Here is a 19364-nt window from a genome sequence, read left to right on the forward strand (position 1 = left end):
CGGGGTGGTAACTCCTAAATCAGTAAATCGGGAATAAACGTCACGGAACAGAAAGGTAGGTAGGTATCAGTGGCCGCTCCGGGGAGCCCAATTAGCGCTGTGGTACCTCGTTTTGATGCCATAAACTCCTAATACCGTGATTGCTGTTAAGAGAGCAGGGAGGCAGGGTCCAGCCGGCTCGGATCTCCAGAGCCAGCCCGTAGCATTCATGAACGAAAGCAGCTCTCCCACTCTGCAGCTAGAAATCTCTCTGAGGTCCCCAAAGAATGGTTTATCCAGTGTCCGTAGCCTGATTGAAAGTGCATGAGAGTTTCCCTTCCTTCTCCACAGCTTCGGCAATGCGAATTGTAGGGTATACTGAGCCTAGCGGCATGGTCCCCAAGTGCGGGGCCTCGCCTGGCCAATTCATCAGCCCGGTCATTCCCCTCTATGTGCCTATGCCCGGGAACCCAGAGGAGGATAACCTTGAGCGTGCTGCCCAGACGGTTCAACGCGTCTCTGCACTGCCCCACCAGCCTGAAAGATGTCGTCGCTAAGTACAAGGCCTTGATGGCCGCTTGGCTCTCGGTCAGAATGGCTATGTTACGCTTGGGGCACAAATCTCGCTCCAGCCATCGACAGACTTCTAATATCGCCAATACTTCCGCTTGGAATACACTGGCGAAACCTGGAAGACCATACGACTTGGGTACACTGTGTGTAGTTCAGGTTACGTGTGGCATAGTCCGTGGAGATTTCCCGTGGTACTTCGTCTTGGATGTTGTTGTGGCCGTAGGACTTCGCTGCCCAGTATCCGGACTGACGTAATCTGACGGCACTGCACGCTACAATGTATTTAATGTGGAAGTCTATGGGGAGGAGATGCAGGAGTACATTGAGATCATCTGCCGGGCAGGACTGCTGAGCCCCAGTAGCATCTGCACATACGCTTCTTTCAATTCTATTGAGTTTCATCCTATTGTATTTTTTACTCAAAGCCTGCCATCATACAATAGAGCCGTACGTTAGGATTGGACGCATCACAGAGAACCATCCTTGGCCGGAGAACCCATTTCTTCGCAAAGGTTCTCTTGCAGACATAGAAGGCTATACAGGCCTTCTTAACCCTCAGTTCTCAGGTAAGAACCAATTGTCTTGGTGGTGAATAGCATCAGTTCCGTTTTGGTTGGGTTTATACCGAGTCCGCATCGTGGGGCCCTCAAGCAGACCTTCCGCAACGCTCCTTCCATAATGTCGCTCACAATGGGTGGAAACATTCCTGACACTAATATTTCCGAGTCGTCGGCATACGCTACCACCTTCACCCCGCTGCTGTCCAATGTTCGTCCGCTGACGCCACCCAGATTTCATTTCCCTCTACACTACAGCGAGCATGTATCCAGGGTAGTTCTACCATATTGAATCTAATCTGCATTCCTGAATGATTTTCGATGTGATGAAAGGACTACTCAACACCGTCAATGCAGCTTGGCTATCACTGCAGATTGCGATATGCCTGCCCTTTAACCGCTCGTCAATCACTCAGTTTGCCGCCCTCAAGATCGTATAAACTTCGGCTTTAACAACCGTTGCATATTGTCCCAAACGAAAAGTCGTTTTTATTCGAGAGGAAGATTCCGGCTCCAGAACCCTGTTCTGTTTTTGAGTCATCGATGTAGAAAACTTTCGTTTATCCCGCCACGCATTCCTCTGGGACTTCCCAGTTCTCTCTACGTTTCAGGGTAACTTCATATCCTCTCCCAAACAGATGTTTAAGAATACGAGAATCGAAAGGCATTGTAAGAACTGAATTTAGTACTCCCAGTAACTCTTCCAAAGGTCTGTGAGAAGAAGTCGATATTGCGATGGTGAGAGATGGAACTTCACTGGATACGATTGAGAATCGTGGTGAAGTGTCCCTTCTACCTCTTCACCTACTGATTATCGTGTATGGGAAGCCTACCTTTAATGGTGCCTGATAGGACCGAAGAACAGCTTGCGGCAATTTTCTTTGTAATGCGGTATATGGTAGCGATATCGTTGCTATTTGCGTCAATTTCTGCTTCCCTCACCAACGCAATGATGGAATTCCTTTCTTCTAGGGGTTTTCAATCGCGAGGGAAGAGCAGTGGATCAAAATCGAAAGATAAACAAACTCTGACTTTGTTCTAGCTGAGTTTTTTGAGAATTACCTCATTTCCCTGAGTTCAAGTTCCGGTTGTCATGGACCTTGATATTCGCCTTTGTGTTTGGGCCGCTGCTGGAGGCTCATCAATTAATAATCGCTGGCGCAACAATCTAATTGGATCAGGGCCTTGAAGTCTGTTAGAGCACTTAATTCAAGGCGGCTCGTGCTTCCCCTAAATATTCTTTGATCCTGGTGGCAGCTAGTCTTTTAGTTTATTCAACGTAGACCTGGTCCTATTCTGGACAATCGATTTTATGTATCCCACTCCTCTCATTCTTTTGCAAGTAGTCTTTTGGGGAACCCAGTTTTTGTCTTAGTTGTTGTTTCCTGCTTGTAGGTATCGACAAGAGGTTTGTTTTTTCCATTAATTTTTTAATGTTTCGCGTTGTCCTTGAATAGATCCAAGGGAATCTATTTCCTCTAAGTTTTCTTGTTATCTGCTTAGATGCGTTAGTTCCCTCCTCTTCATTTGTCTTTCCTTTCGTCTCATTAGATGCTTCATTGTTTTTTCCTTGTAGCGATGCTGACAATGTATTCTTTCCCCTTCTCGAGGTGTTCCTCACTTAAGGCGACCGTGTACATTCAATGGATCATGGAGTTGGAAGGAGCCATTTTTTGATGGTTAGAGGTTATCGGGATGGTTCGTTGGGTGTGGGAGGTTTTCTGTGGATGTCAAACTCTACATGTTTATTATTTTGACATCCAAAAATAGTAGGCTGTGGTCCACTTCCGTCTCCATTGTGAAGGTAATCTTTTTGTGGATGTTGTTGAGACTTACCAACACGGAGGTTGCGTTTTGTCTCTTCACCATAGCAAGGACATCATCCACATATCTTACCGAAAAAAAGAGCGACTATTCCCTCCTTTTCCATCCTCTCTTCCATTTTTTCATGAAGATTTCACTGAGTAGTGATGAGAGGTGGTTTCCCACTGGAATTCCTGAGGTTGTCTTGTAGAATCTACCCTTGAAGGAGAAATAGATTTCGCTCATAGAAGGGAGGGAGGGTTTTATGTATTAGCGAACCTCTTTCCTCCACTCAGGCGAACCTCCTTCCTACACTCAGGCGAATTTCTCTTCAGAAGATCTTCCAGATTGCAGAGCGCCTCCTTTACAGAGATGCTAGGGAATAGGGCTTCCACATTGAAGGAAACTATAATAGCATTTCATCGTTTGCTATTTCCTTCAGGTTTTCTCGGATTCGCTCGATGTGCTCTTCACTGTCCTTCACCACGTATTTGCTTTTGAGCTTCAAAATTCGTAGGGTCGTCTCTTCCTCACATTGGCTGTACATAGTCGAAACCACCACCCCGATCTTTTCCATATCGTAGTTTAAGGAGCAGTGTCTCGTCAAAAGCCCTACTAGGATTTTCATGTCCCACTTCTTAAGGAACAACAAAAATACGGTACTAGTGACCCCAGGCTTTTTCATAGGGATTTTCGCCTGCCGGTAAATTAAAGGTTTAAATTTCTCCACTCGACTGCGTGAATCCTTGCAATTTTACTCTTCAGAGTAGACTTGACAGTGGATGGCCGGATTCCAAAAGCTGGTTCGGGCCCCACCATTGTGGATCCAGATCCTCGGCGAACCAGTCTGTTAGCCTTCTCATTACCAGCGATGTTAGAGTGCCCCGGCACCCATATCAGGAATGTTTTGTTCAGTCGGCCAAGTTTCAGTGGCACCTGATGACAACTCCACACTAACTGGCTTGATATGTCGTTGCTGTTTAGTGCTGATAAAGCCGCCCTACTGTCGGAACAGATTCGAATGTTGCGACCCCTCCATTTTTGTTCCAGACATTCTTCTACTGCCAATGAAATGGCCCATTACGAAATCAATGCGTCTGTGATCCGAGAGTGTGATATCGTTTGATATTCTCCACTCTCCGACCAAAGCCGCGATATTAGGGGATGCCACCGTGAAGCCGATGATCTTTCGCCAGACCACGTTGAAGAAAGTGGGTTCATTACGCAAATTAAGGATCTGCAAATCGGTTCCTACTAGATACTCCAGTAGTCTCGATCCTTTTGCATTGATGTTGGAACTTCCCCAGCATATGTGGTGAGCGTTGACATCACATCCTGCTATTACCCTCCATGCTTCTACTTTTGGCATATTGGATAGCTCTGATGAATGTTCCACTGAAAACGTCTTCTGCGTCGTAGGGGAAATATGCAGAGCACCATAGTATCTCTTTATCTCCCTGTTGATTTTTTATGGTTAGTTTTTACCAATGTGGTGTCGCCATCATATAGGTCGTTAACCAAATTAGCCTGGAAGTCTTTTGAGACTACCATGCAGGAGCGGGGTCGATCACTTCCATTGGCGTACAACAGGTCAGCATGCTGGAAGTTTAGGCCCCTGACTACCCCTCAACAACCCACGGTTCTTGGATGAGGTATATAAATGTCTTGCAGCTATTCCGACGACTGATAAGTGCAGTGGCAGCTTTACAATGCCGCTAATGTGGGGGAAATGTGGCACCTCATCTACGCTTCAGATGAAAATTTCGAGGGCTGCACTTTCCCTTCAATGGTCTTAGGAGCCAACACTTGTAACGTGACGGTCCCTAGCCCGTAGTAGAGCCAGCAGCCCGATTTTTCCTGAACCTTCTTAACATCGGATTCGAGAACGCCGATAGTGAGAAAAGTTCCCGACCTATCGGCTCTCTCTCCTGTTTTGCAACCTAGCAACATCCAGGTGGAAATGTTGAAATTATTCTGCACACCAACTTGTTCCAGAGCCCCAGCACCATTTCGTTCTGCTTCTGGAAGCCAGAGGAAGCATTTTTTTAACGATGGCACCTCAGAGATCCTTTTCAGCGTTAATCGTGCACCCTCCCACACATCGTTGAGGGAGGAGCAGTACTGCCTGAACCACTCGTTCGTGCCTTCGTCGGCAAAGTTTAGCCGTAACATTTTACGATGTATACCTACCGACTTGAAGCAAGACTTAATGCCTTGTGATGATGCAGTTTTTTCAGTTAGGAGGAGTTTCCCCCTAAACCATTCGCACTGCTCAGTATCATAACCGGATGGATTAGAGTCGTCATACAGGACCCATCCATCGGCTTCGATAGCTTTGGCTGCAAATGAAGGCTTAGCCGTTGCCGGCCGAGCTTTCTTTGCTGTCGTTTGTGTCGAAGAGTTAGGATCGTCCGAGGACCGCTGCCGCTTCGTTTTCCATTTAGCCACAGGTGCGGTCCTTTCCCATCAACTTTGGCACAGCCCTTGGAGTATTATTTGCTCGGAGGCGGTTTGCACGAAGGCTGTTTGCTGTCCCTGAACAGGTGCTTACCCATGGGCAAGACTTTAGCCTCAGCAGGTGGCGCCGATTGGAGCCTGGGGTCAGGAGTACTGACAGAAGGGGCCTGCTTCGGCTCGTCCGTTAAGGACTGGGTCCCAATTAGATTGGTTCCCATCTGAGTAAGTGGAGAATCTGAGATTTTCCATCGATGAGCTTAGGGTTGCCCCTTCACTCGGGGTTGGATCGTCATTATCGAGGTTTAATTGTATTTATTTAAAGGTCTTAGTTTTTTCATAATTGGCTTCCATGGTCTCCGTTTTATCGGGGAAAGTAGGTCGATCTCGGCAAAGCCCCTTTTTACCGAGACAAGGCTAGTTGAAACTGGGGGTCGCCTGGTACCCAGAGTTCACTGTTTACGGCCACATCCTATCCCCTGTGACCATGCAGCCCTCGGCACGGGGTTTTGATTAACGCTTGGCATCAGGTTTCACCTCCCGTTTCCTGGAGGAACTTCCTTGCTGAGCTCCCTCACCACGACAAAGTAGGTGGTCGAGGGAGATTTGGACACGCATCGTTGATAGGTTCCTTCTGTAACGCAGACAAGTTTTAGATGTTGATGGTAGGCCCGGAGAGTTATGTCGTCTAATTTCCTGTAAACAGAGTTGATAGTATTATTAATGATCTGTTTTTCTAGTTTACTTTTGTAGGCAGTGTGGATGCCCTATATCCTTTGTGTCAGGAGTCATTACAAAGTAGATCGTTGACCGCGTTGGTATTGTAGTTTCCTGTGGAATTGGGGGGCTTTGTTCCTTTTCTGTAACACTATCAATGGGGTCTGATTTATTCCCTCCGTGTTTAAACAGTGAGATTTGGAGCCCTACTAGGCCACCTTTCTATATAATCTATATGCTTTCCTCGATAGGTTTTTTATCTTTGGACTCATGTAGTGTCAATACGAAATGTATTTTTAGGTATTATTAAGCGTTTTCGAACGATTTGTATGGGGAGACGATAGAGAGCTTTATTCATTATCTCAAACGGGCTAGCAAAATGAATCCAGGTATTAAGATGGAATATGGTTCCAAGTTTATCTGCGAAGTAGTTAATTTTTTTATCCAGTGCCATATCTTGCTGTTTACAAAATACGATTCTCCCTCATCGTTGAAATTTGATATTGTGCTATTGAGTGCTGTTTTTAGTGGCTAATATTCGCATTGTGCTACTTTATGTTGTTTTACGTTTCCCTTAATACTCTACAAATTGAAATTGATACTGAAACATTCTATTATTGTGTCTATGCTAGTATGGAGGCTTGTTGCTACTTTAGTTCAATGTAAAGCTTTACCACGATCCATTGTGATCACCATTTTCGCTGAATAAAACAAAACTTTTATAATGCGAGACACTAAACATATTCGAGAATTTTAGGAGAGTAAGGAGCAAAACTAGCAATAAGTTGCGGTTGCTATTCAGGTTCCATATCCAACTGAATTAAAGGTATACAATCTTTGCTTCAGAGAGTAATGCGCCTTAATTGTTGGAAGAAATTTCTAGTGGAATTACTTTCTCATCTTTTTTCTTGTACTCAGCTTAAAATATGAAAGGTTGAAGTCAACGTGAAAGTATCTAAATTGACTTTCATTTTGCTTATTGGTAATTTGTTGAAATATTTTTGAATTTTTTGTTGGTGATTCGTTTTTACCTCAATTGAACAGTCTTTGGAAGTTTGCGAAATGATATTCGTTGGAAAGGAGTAACAAAGATGACTTGAACCAAATTACTGATAGCGATGACCCTCTTTAATCTTCCCTTTCTTGTCATTCCAAATATATCAGCTCCACCTGTAATGCGTAGAAGACTCCCATTCCGGGTAAACAAATCAAGCGCAATTTCCCCGAATGCGCTGACTACCCTTCCATTTACCTCTGAATCACACTAAATTGTTATCGTGCATTTCGTCGTTTTTTTTCCTTTTGTATTTTATGTTTTTTTTTTTTTATTTTTTCAAAATCATGTTTCTGTTTCATGCATGCATTTCCACAAAACACACACCAAATACAACAAATTTCAATTATTGGCCATTGGAATAATTTGTGTAAGATGGTGTGCTGGTGCAATGTTTTTATGTAATTTTTCTTTTAATTGCTCTTCACAGGGAACTCTTACAAAATGTCTCGAAATAAAGACAAGTACGAAAACAATAATACAAGGAGACAACAAATATTCTTATCAGCGGATGAGCTTGCATCGGGGCGAAAACCTGTTTGGCATGGAGTTGAGATAACAGGTAAGAGACAAAAAAAAAACACTTTACAATGCAATGTTAATTAAATATACAACCGATTGGGAATCGTTGATTAATTGTTAATAATTTGTTTTTAGGCAATGTTCGCAATTTAAGTCCGTCTCTGTGGAATTTCACTCATCTCACTGCCCTCTATTTGAACGATAACAACTTATCAAGGCTACCGAGTGATATCGGCCTGTTAACGAATCTGCGGACATTGGATGTCTCTTCTAATAAGCTGCGAAGTTTGCCGGCCGAATTGGGTGAATTGATTCAGTTGAGGTGAGTATTGTGGGTTTTTTCGCGGTTATCTTAGAGCCAAGCCTCCTGATATATCGCTCATTTTTGGTTCGAGATTCGGAGAAAGAAAGCAATAGACTTCTCGCCTTATTTTCAGAAATGATTCATTTCTCTAGAGCAATCTTACAAAGTTCTCAATAAAACTTATCGAAAAATAACTGTCTTTTTCAAACTATAAGCATTTTAAATTAAATTCAAATTCAAACACGCTGGAGAGCGTGTGACGTCACATGCCATGCCAAGAAACATTAATAGCTAGACAGCTTCAATCAAACTGTCAGCTATGTTAATAGAGCAGATGAATTTACTCTTTCCACAAAAAAACATATCTTTATTATTTTAGGTGAGGAATTTATTGATCAGATGATAATGGTGAAAGATTATAGGTTTTGCGAGTCTAATTCAGAATTTTCCAACTCAAATTCCGAATTTTCAAAACAATTTCAGATTTTTTCAAACTGATTTCAGATTTTTCCAAGTCAATTTCAGAATTTTTCATTTAAAATTCGGAATTTTCCATTCCAAATTCATAAACTTTTTACCACCGGATAAGGATGCAGCTTATGGAATGAGAAAAATCGTAGCTACTCATCGATTTTCTATCATTGTTTGATTTCATGATCTGAAGAAGGAGTTTAACGTAAGTACCTGTCGTGTAGGCATAAACCCATGACCCACTTCGGACACGGATTGTTTTAAAAATCAAAATCAGAACCCCGTGATGACTAACGCAGCGATACTGGTTTATACTCTGCCGTAACTAAGGGGTACAGCACCCGAGTTGTACAGCGCTTAACCCCAAGGGGCTCTGCCTGCGATGTAGGTGGCCGTAAAAATACGGCAGTTCGTCAGTGAGTGCGCGAAATCATAGATGCGGGGGATGGGATACGGTCTGGAACTGCCTGAGCGTTCAGACCCCTATAATCGCCGCATGGCCTCCATTCGCCATTTGGCTTGTGGACCAAAAAATTGTTTGATGGCCTGCGGATACCCTGTTTCATCAAATTTTTGAACTCACCGGCTTGAAGAAACTACTTTCCGTAGTGATGTTGCGAAACTTTCAGAGGAGTGCGCGAATGCGATGGTCGGAAAAGTCCTCGAAAATTATTGAAAGAGTGTCATCTCGGCAGGTAGAAATTTTCTCTGATGTCTGTAACGAGATTGTCGGGTCTATTAAGATCTTCTTCTGTAAGTCAACCAGCCCATAGTGACACAGGAAGTCTGTGCCTAATATGGGGATGCTTATGTCCGCCAAAATGAAACACCACGAAAACGTACGGCGGAGTCCGAGGCTCATGTCCACCTGCCTACAGCCATAGGTGCTGATGGGAGATAAGTTTCAGGCCGCCAAACGCAAGTTTTGCGGAATAAGGGTGTTCGGACGGGGTGCAAGGAGAACCGACACTTCAGCGCCCGTGTCGACCAGGAAGCAACGTCTGCTTATGGGGGCGACGTGGTACTATGCTTCGGGTAGCCTTCGCCGAGGCACCCAGCAAGCCTAGTTTTTTGTTGAACCAAACGTACATTCTGTGGTACATTTAGTCGCATTAGCTCCGTATGCCCGATGATACCAACAAACCGTCGAGGCCGATGAGGGTCCCGCGGGTACTCGAAGCAGACCTCGACGGTGATTGCAATCGAAATCTACCTCCTGTACGCACAGTACCGATCGTCGCAGCGAGCTTGGTGATCGCGTTAGCCAATGTCGTCACCAACGACTTTAAATCCCCAATTTCCCGAGTCGTGTCCTGGAAAACTGAGACCACGGGCGCGGGTACACCTCGTGCACCTTGTCCGCTATGGCGGCAAACACCTCTAGCGATCCAGAGTCCACGCAGGCCAAAAAGGTGCGGGTGCTCTCCGGGAGTCGTTGAAGCCAGAGAGACTTCACCTTACCCCCACCCAATTGCCTCATTTTTCGAAGCAATTGGCTGGGGGTACGGTCGCCCTAAGATAGCTCATTCAGCAAATAATTGAGCTTTGTCCCTTCACTCGTTGAAAGGCGTTTTATCAACTGCTCCTTCAAGCGGACGTACGAGCACTCCTCAAGCACGTCCGAAACAATCTCTATGGTCTCCTCGTCGAGACCGATTAAGGCATGATTAAAGCAGGTGCTGTCCGTTGTAACGCCCGCCAGCGCAAATTGCGGCTCCAATTGACGAAACCATACTACCGGATTACGCCGTCAAAAGGGAGGCACCCTGACAGCGACTACTGCTGGCGGTGGTATCGCGCCCTGTGAAGACTTCTCCTAGCGTGACATACCTTAGCACAGTCAAGGGGGAGGAGCGGAAAGAAGAGAAAAGATGACACGCCGGAGCGAAAAACGGCTGTAGCCCAAGAATTCGCGTCCACCGAAGCAACAATTTAAACTGACACGCGGAAAACGGACTGGCAAAGACTGGTGGAAGCAAATGTTAAAAAGAAAAAAAAGCTGAGAAAGTCCCACCGACCGTAGCGAAAAAATAAATATAATAAGCAAATGAAATTGAATTGACGAAAAGAAAGAAATTGAATAAAATATGAAATGAATATTGTTGCCTGTTTCGATGATCAACCAGATTTGTTGTGTAAGCCGAATGTGTGTTTGACGAATTGTTTTTCGGTGTGAACTTTGGTACTGGCTAATGTCGGCTGGCCCGTTGCTCGCTATTATCCTTTATTGCTGGCTTTTTGGCAGCTTTTGTGTTAGATCGTAAACATTCTCGAAATTCCGTCCATAGCTGCAATCTCTCGACTTATTTTCCAACAGATGTTAATCGGTCATTATCAGAAATACGATTTGCTTATCGCCCTGTTCGCCGGCCGTACAAATTGGTAAATTTTAGACTTTATTAAAACACACCTTGGAAACTATTCCTTATTATTATAAAATGCGAATATATTTATGCTACAGAGAGTTACTACGAGAGTTCTGCCGAATGTCTCCCTTCCGACTCTATTTTCCAAAATGTAATTTTTTGACGTTTTCTCTCGGCTGATGCATCAGTTGGCGATATTGCGGCCATTGATACAGCGGCAGAGGTGAATCCATGTTGGCGCCTAGGTTCGCGCTTCCGATGCACCGCCACATAGCCATAACCATAACCACCATGATACTCTCACAAGGGGGCCAACCGCAAATAACCGGGCGAGAGCACGTCCTCCTGGAGCACATGCTTTCAGAGGGCCATCCTGTTTCCCATGGTACCAGATAACCTCCGATGAGGCTTTGTGGCAAGAGCCCCTTGCAGATTCGGGTCCGATCGCCCTCCTCGAGTATGTGGGGATGGCACTTCCCAACGGGTTGACTGGAATTAGCTCGAAGCAGAGAACCACAAAGACACCTTTCCATCAGTCAACGCGTACAATACAGCACGAAAAACGTCATAAGACAGCACTAACTGAAAACAAACAAGACTAGTGGCCGTGCACCACGTGAACGTCCATGGCGTCTAAATTACGGATGTCACAGTACACTGGACAGACACAGAGGAAATGGAACCAGTCCTCTCAGTCCAGCCGATGGAAGGTGGAATGCTTCAAAAGGTACCGCAGGCTCCTGCCACACGGTTATGTGGGATTCTTACCCAGTAAACCCACCTCCTTCTTCCACTATCCTCGCGGGACTCCCATTTGGTATTACATTGCGGGGCTGGATCAGAATTTATCCTGCGCTCGTGTTTCTCTCGCGTTCATTCTTTCGGATGACTTCTTTCTGCCTAAGCTTCTTTCCGATGGCTGCAATCACCTTTTCGACTTCGGTCCATATCCCCTTTGTTCTCACCATAAGTTCCATTATATTTTCGAGTGTAAAGTGCTCTCGGTTGCAGCTTCTAATGTAGCCCTTTGGGCTTCGAATTTGGGGCAATGAAAAAAGACGTGTTCTGCGTCCTCTGCAATATGGCGAATCATCACGCCCAGATCGATGCAGATATGCTCGATAGCCTCCGTGTCCGCTCAAGAATTGAGTTAGGTCGAAACCTACTTCGCCGTGGGGTCGGTCGATCCATTTCCGGATATCCCATGTGATTTTGTGAGTCCAGCGGCCTTTTTCTGACTCGTCCCACTTCTCTTGCCATTCCGCGACAGTTTCAGTTCGTACGAACTGTCGCCGACGGACAGGAGATTCTCCGGTGGGATACGTTCGATTGTAAAGTCGTTGCATTTCTTTCGCCAGAATCTCGATCGGGACCATTCCTGTTATCACGCAAACTGCTTCATTGGATATTATTCTGTAAGCGCAACATGTTCGGAGTACATTTATGTGATACGCAGCTCCAATCTTTCTCTTATTTGCTATATTTTTCAGTGCTTCTGCCCATACTGGGGCTGCATACAGTAGGATTGAACTGACCACCTTCGAAATAAGGAGTCGACGGCTAGGCCACCTATATTTGGTAGCATTCTCGCAAGCAGCGCTACGATGTTATATGCCTTAGTTGCTGCATCCTCCACATGCAATCTGAAATTTAACCTCTGGTCAATCATTACGCCTAAGTACTTAAGTGCAGGCTTGGAATGAATTGTTTCCGTTCCAACTTTGATCTTCATGGAAGTGCACTTTCTCCGCTTGGTAATAAGTATTACTTCCATCTTATACTCTGCGATCTGTTGACCAACATTCTCTAACCAGGATTTAATCTCATAGACTGCTTCATTTGCATAAAGAACGATTTCTTCGAGAAGGTGTGCAATAACCGCCACACCAATATCGTCCGCGAAACCAATGGAGGCCACACCAGTAGGAAGGTCTAGTGCCAGTACTCCGTTATACATAATAATTCACAAGAGTGGCCCTAGGGCCAACCCTTGTGGAACTCCGCATGTTGTTTGGTATAATTTCATTCCTTCATCTGATTTGCAGCACAGAATCTTATCTATTAGGAAGTTGGCAACGATATGCACCAGGTACTTCGCCACGCCCAGGTTGATTAGGGACTCAAATATATTGCTCCATCTAGAAGAATTCACATCAAATGTAATCACTGCACAACATTTGCCCTCGTCAAGTGCGGTCTTAGTTGTGTTAGCTACCTCGTCTTTCGAAAACCGAACTGATTTTCGGAGAGACCGCCACCCTTTTCGGCAATTCGAATTAATCTGTTATAGATTACTCGTTCGAATAGTTTGCCAGTATTATTTAAAAGGCATATCGGCCTGTAGGACGAAACTTCCCCCAAAGGTTTGTTTGGCTTGGGGACTAGTATTAATTTCTGCTTCTTCCATTGTGTAGGAAATGCTCCTTCTTTAAGGCATGTGGTGAACGCCTCGGTAAACATATTTGGAGCTATTTTGACTGCTGCCTTGTGAGTTTTATTTGGGATGCTATACAAGCCAGGTGCTTTATTTCTCTCCTTCCTCCTTCTGACTGGAGACAAGGGTTCCGCGAGAGAAAAAATTCATTCAAGTTATCATGCCCCGGGAGGAAGCCCATCTCTGGATTGAATCCGAAAATTGCATGTTGTATTATCAAAAGGCATGAAACGGCTGAAAGCGTCCTGGACGGTGCCATTCCCAGACAGAATTCCCTCAATCTTTGCCGTTTTTTTCATGACTTTTTCTCTTTATTTTCTATGTAAGATGTTTTTTCTAAAAGTTATTTTGATAAAACATTCGAATGTTGAAAACGCGGTAACAGTAAATGTTGAAAACGATCATATACTGTATCCAGTATGGATTTAGGTATGTCGTCTATATCTTTGGTTATTTTGGGGGAACATAAAAAGTCTCCTTCTTGCTTAACGCATGACGCCAACAAGGCCGGATCGAGATCGAAATACCTGGCCAGATTGAAGTTAACGGCAATATCAGAAATGTCGAGTTGCGGCATCAGATATCGCCCTGCTTCTGTCAGGAATGGCCGTTATGTGCACCAGGTCATACCGGTACCTGCCGATGATGTAAAAATATCCGAACACCTGAATCTGGTCTTCCTCCTTCCGCAATGACAGTCGCTCTTGCTGAACTCGCAGAATTTGATAGAACGCGCCTAGCTTGGCACCTACATTAGCCATCGTGCTTGCCATTGCCTCCTGACTAGTAAAGCCCAACAAATCAACCCGTCCATGTAGAGCAGATGCGATTTTGTTGTACTTTGTGACTAATTCGTCATAGTGGTTTACGGCCACCAAATACGTTGTCATAACATGGACACTGAATCTACCTTAATCCACTTCGTTAAATCGGTTGTTCATTTGAGTTACGGTCTGGATAATTTGGTTCAGTTTTTCGGTAAATTGCCTCAGTCGATGAAAAATCGCAGAATGATAAGCCTCTATACTTGCATTCAACAATACGTTCTGCTGGGTCATCGTCTTTATTGTCGCTAGTTGCTCATGCCCGAGCCCTTCGATGTCACTGTAGACCTCATCGTTAACTCCGCCTAGAAGACCCCTTCTCCACCTTATTGTCGAAAGGTCAAGAAGTTCATCAATTTCGTGGATAATAACCTTGTATTTAAAAGTGAGGTGATTTAGCAGCGCATCACAAGGCGTTATCGTGACTATAATAATTTTGATGTATCCTCGCACATCGTACGTGATTGATTTATGACCTACATGATGTCTCGTCGGTCATCCTGTATTTCACGCACCGAGAAATCCACCTCAATCCTTAATTCACTTCACAACGATTCGGGTTTGGCCTAATTTTTCTACATGGTAACCTGTGTGAAGCCTCAAGATTTCGTAGTTCTCGGTGGAAATGTTCTAAGAGAGTGTCATGCCGAATGTGCGATACGTGGTTTCTTGGGTCTTTAGTATTTAATGAATTATATACTGTTATACTTAATTTTATTTAAAAAAACAAAATTAATTTCATAAACTAACTTCACGACAGTCCACTGACCGAGGGATTTGCTGGTACCATCGCAGATTCGGCGAGAAAGCCACTAAATGTACGATCCCTTGTAAATTCACGCTTGCCGCAAAAAACTAGGTCCGCGTGGGGTCCTGGCGACGGCCACCTAGAATGCAGTGCCACGTCGCCTAACAATTTACGACCCTCTCAGCAGGCGCAACTACCTCGTGGATACTGGTGCGGAAGTTTCGGTTTTTCCCGTACCCCAACACCATAAACTATTTCCACAGCCTCTGAAACTAGCAGCGGCAAATTTCTTCCGTATCAACAACTACAGATATAGGCAAGTAGACATGAGTCTTGGCTGGCGTAGGACATTTTCGTGGGGTTTCATCCTGGCGGATGTCAGCTTCCCCATACTAGGCGCAGACTTCTTGTGCCACTATAGATTCCACGACCAACCTTAATTCGTCGGGACAAATGGTATCTCACCCGTGCAATAATCTTTCCGTTCTTTTAGTAGACATTACCGACTCTCGTGTTCGGGCACTAGAGTCTAAAAGTTCAGCCAGATTACTACCGAGTGTAGTCTCTCCAAACCAGTGAAGCACAATGTGCAGCACCACATTAACACTACTGGTTCCCCGATCTTCTCGAAGGTACGTCCTCTACCATCCCAGAAACTGGCTATTGCGCGGAAAGAATTTGAACAACTCGTTCAACAGGGTATCTGCAGACCCTCAAACAGGTCTTCCCCACTGCATATAGTCCCTAAGCCAAACGGCGAATGGCGCCCATGTGGGGATTACAGAAGGCTAAATGCACAGACTGTTCCTGATCGATATCCAATTCCACTCATCCACGACTTTGCTCATCACCTCGCGAATTGCCGCATCTTTTCGACCTTGGACTTAACTAAGGCTTATTATCAAATCCCTGTAGCTCCAGAAGACATTTCAAAGACGGCAATAAGCACACCCTTTGGGCTCTTCGAGTTCACCCGGATGACTTTCGGATTGTGCAATGCGGCGCAAACCTTTCAAAGGTTCATCCACTCAGTCCTGCGAAACCTCGACTTCTGTTTCGTATATTTGGATGATGTTTTGGTCGCTTCTTCCTCAGAGTTTGAGCACTTAGCCCATCTCGAGTGCATTTTTCAACATCTCTGTTAAACTTAATTTTATTTAAAAAACAAAATTAATTTCATAAACTAACACAATTCATAAAAACTTCTTATATCTCAAAATGTAAGCGGAATGCAGATGTCGTTCCTTCGTCAGTCGAAGTCGAAGTTCAGCAATTATTTTTTTAAATGACATTCTGCCGTCCCTTCATGGGACTTTGCTCTCCACTCCTGTGGGGAGGTCTAACCTGAGTGGAGAGCGCCGGTCGCGTCATCTGTCCGCTGGTATTCGCAACATTCGAAATAAATTTCGAATGCCGCGAATCCTGCCGCGCCACAGGTCGCTGCGCGACAGGAACTGTTGAGAAATTCGCGCTTCGTTTTATTGGCATCGGTTCTACCGTCAGTTGTTTCTGCTCTGCTCGCTTCGATCTTTTCCGTTCTGATCTCTCCGATCTTTCCGCTAGAAAGGATTCATTTGTCTCAGTCAGAATCTCCATCGGTAATGAACATAAATTGACGATTCCAACCTATTTTTCTTGTTCACCGTGATATTGAACATTGCCATCGCTTTCAGGGTGGACTTCGCGAACCCGTGCTAACTGCCATTTTGCAGGAGTGATATCGCCATCTCGGATAAGTACCAGCTGTTCAACCTTTATGTTTGGGGATTCCTTTGACAATTTTGCCCTAGATTGTAAATGGTGCAAATATTCTTGGGACCACCTATTCCAGAAAGTTTGATGAAAGGTCTCGCTGCGACCTGTCGACCTCTGGTAATGATATTATTGGTCGTTATACCAAAAAGTGTTTCGTGGTCAATGCCTCCCGGGGATTGTTCGATAGAGGAACCAGTGGTCTTGAATTTAAGTAAGCCTCAACCACATAGGATCGTAGTAAATTCCGCGAACGTGGGGACTATTTTTGCCTCATTAAACACACATTTTAATTGTCGTTTAAATTGACTTGGTAAAATCTGAAATCATCATCATCAACGATGCAACAACCGGTATCTGGTCTAGGCCTGCCTTAATGAGGAACGCCAGACATCCCGGTTTTGCGCCGAGGTCCACCAATTCGATATCCCTAAAAGCTGTCTGGCGTCCTGACCTACGCCATCGCTCCATCTTAGGCAGTTTCTGCCTCGTCTTCTTTTTCTACCATAGATATTGCCCTTATAGACTTTTCGGGTGGGATCATCCTCATCCATACGGATTAAGTGACCCGCCCACCGTAACCTATTGAGCCGGATTTTATCCACAACCGGACGGTCATGGTATCGCTCATAGATTTCGTCATTGTGTAGGCTACGGAAATCTGAAATCAGTTTGGAAAAATCTGAAATTGTTGGAAAAATTCGGAAACCTATAAATCTACTCTTCCTCCTATTCAGGTTAAATATTCAAAATAAAATTAGGAGAATAACAACGAGAAATACTTTTATTATTGCCCTTGACAATTTCCATAAAGGATAGCTCTTTCAGGAAAGATAGTTCAGCGGTCACAACCTTCCTTATCATGATACGACCTCTCTTATCGTTCAACAACTTTTCCTTCTTTCAGAGAACTACTGTTAAACAACAACTATCTCCGTGCATTGCCCTATGAAATTGGAAAACTCTTCCATTTGAACATACTTGGGTTGCACGGGAATCCTCTCGGGAAGGAATTCCTTTCAATCTACAATGAACCGAATGGCACGCAGCGGCTACTAACATTTATGCTGGATAATCTATCAGGTAAGTTTTGTGATACAAATTTTCGTTAGATGAACTGTGTTGAATCGGTTGAGATGATAATAAACTCTAGCAAGAGCTTTTGCGGCGAATTGGTCGTCGGTTTATGTACACGTTAGGTTGGTTAGCGCTGACCTGCTTCTGTTCCGTTGAGGCTAGTGCAATCTAGATGGCGGAATCGTCTGGGTTGTTGTATCAGATGGATGAATTGAATTCGCCGGAAAATTTTTAGAGAAATATCTAAAGTGATTAGATATGAGATTGAAATGTGTATTTTCTTTTGTAACTTTTTCTAAATCTCCGTCTGTCTTTGGATCAAAGATACCTAAACAAGTTCAAAAACAGATACAAAAAAGTCCTCATCTAATGACAGGGGGGGGGGGGGTGTCAGTTAATATCTAAAGGTTGGTAATAAACTATTAGCAACTTTATTCCAGCACATATTGGAATGGAACTGACTTTTTTCGGATTTTTGGTTTGGGTAGTTTCTGTAAATGAGTCCTGTCTCACTTTAAATGTGCACATTTTGACTCCTTACTCGCTCACAATAAACATCAAAGCTAATATCAAGTATTAATTAATCGAGACCTTTCATTCGATACCCCACATGACTATAATCGATGAAAAACGTGTCATTCACTGTATGCGTGGGGCTTCATAGTTCCCATATATTCACCAAATTTAACTCGGATCGGTTTAGTCGTTTTGGAGAAAGGTGCGTGTGATGGACAGACAGAGAATCGATTTGAATAAAGTTCCGTTTTACAGAAAATCCTAAAAAGATAATTCACGCAATAAATTTACTTTGTAAAAAATTGATTTTATTCATCTAAAATGTTGTTCAAAGTGTGCATGTTTATTACGTACACGAATGGTATAATATTTAAGATGCTGTTCAACCTCCTTTTCTGCTGCAAAAATCTGGGACAATGGAACATTACGTGCTTCGGCTCCTCGAGTGTAGCACCGCATTCAGGACAGTTGGGAGACTCGTCCAACTCGAAGCGATGCAAGTACTTCCTATAGCCACCGTGTCCCGTAAGGAACTGTGTCAGGTGGTAATTCAATTCTCCGTGCTTTCGGTTGACCCATTTCTCGATACACGGGATCAATGTATGGGTCCACCTGCACTTGTCGGAGTTATCCCATCGTTGTTGCCACTTGCCACACAACTCTCTCCTGATGGCTTTTCGGAAATCCGAATTCACCTCGGCTGGATTTGCCTTCCGTTTTTCGTAGAGCCAGTGTGCCTCACTCGCTAGAAGATCTATAGGGATCATTCCTGCGATAACACACACTGCCTCCGTCGATGCCGTCCTTAATGCGCTACACACCCTTAGCGCAATTGGCCGGTATGCCGAACATATCTTCCTCCGGTTGACAGCGTGGTTAAACGCTCCCGCCCAGACAGGGGCCGCGTATAGCAGGATGGACCTCACCACTCCCGCGATGAGTAGCCTGCGACTATACTTCGGCCCTCCCACGTTAGGCATCATCCTTGCAAGGGATGAGCTGGCATTTGCTGCCTTCTCTCGCGCATAATCCAAGTGTCCCTTGAAACTCAGCTTGGCATTGATCATCACCCCCAGATATTTGACCACCGATTTTGAGACGATCTCACGATTACCAACCTGGATGGTAACCGTGTTGTTCTTCCTACGGTTGGTAATGAGGACCGCCTCCGTCTTTTCGTCCGCCAGGTCCAGCTTGACCATTCGTAACCATG

General features: G+C 44.5%; 1 protein-coding gene and 1 long non-coding RNA gene across 3 annotated transcripts in view; one reads left to right on the plus strand and one right to left on the minus strand.

Moving 5' to 3' along the window:
* LOC119652733 (CCR4-NOT transcription complex subunit 6-like) overlaps window positions 1-19364 on the plus strand; it is a 476871-nt gene that overhangs the window by 36531 nt on the left and 420976 nt on the right. For both annotated transcript variants that reach the window (XM_038057029.1, XM_038057030.1), the window contains exons 3-5: window positions 7568-7699; window positions 7795-7981; window positions 17466-17641. In XM_038057029.1, the coding sequence (XP_037912957.1) occupies window positions 7568-7699; window positions 7795-7981; window positions 17466-17641 (495 nt within the window). The remainder of the gene's footprint in view (window positions 1-7567; window positions 7700-7794; window positions 7982-17465; window positions 17642-19364) is intronic.
* LOC119652734 overlaps window positions 17508-19364 on the minus strand; it is a 374896-nt gene continuing 373039 nt past the window's right edge. The window contains exon 3 of the long non-coding RNA XR_005249587.1: window positions 17508-17634. This is a non-coding gene — a long non-coding RNA (uncharacterized LOC119652734). The remainder of the gene's footprint in view (window positions 17635-19364) is intronic.

Source organism: Hermetia illucens, chromosome 3 (assembly GCF_905115235.1).
Source record: "Hermetia illucens chromosome 3, iHerIll2.2.curated.20191125, whole genome shotgun sequence".
In the NCBI taxonomy this organism is placed as follows: Eukaryota; Metazoa; Arthropoda; class Insecta; order Diptera; family Stratiomyidae; genus Hermetia; species Hermetia illucens.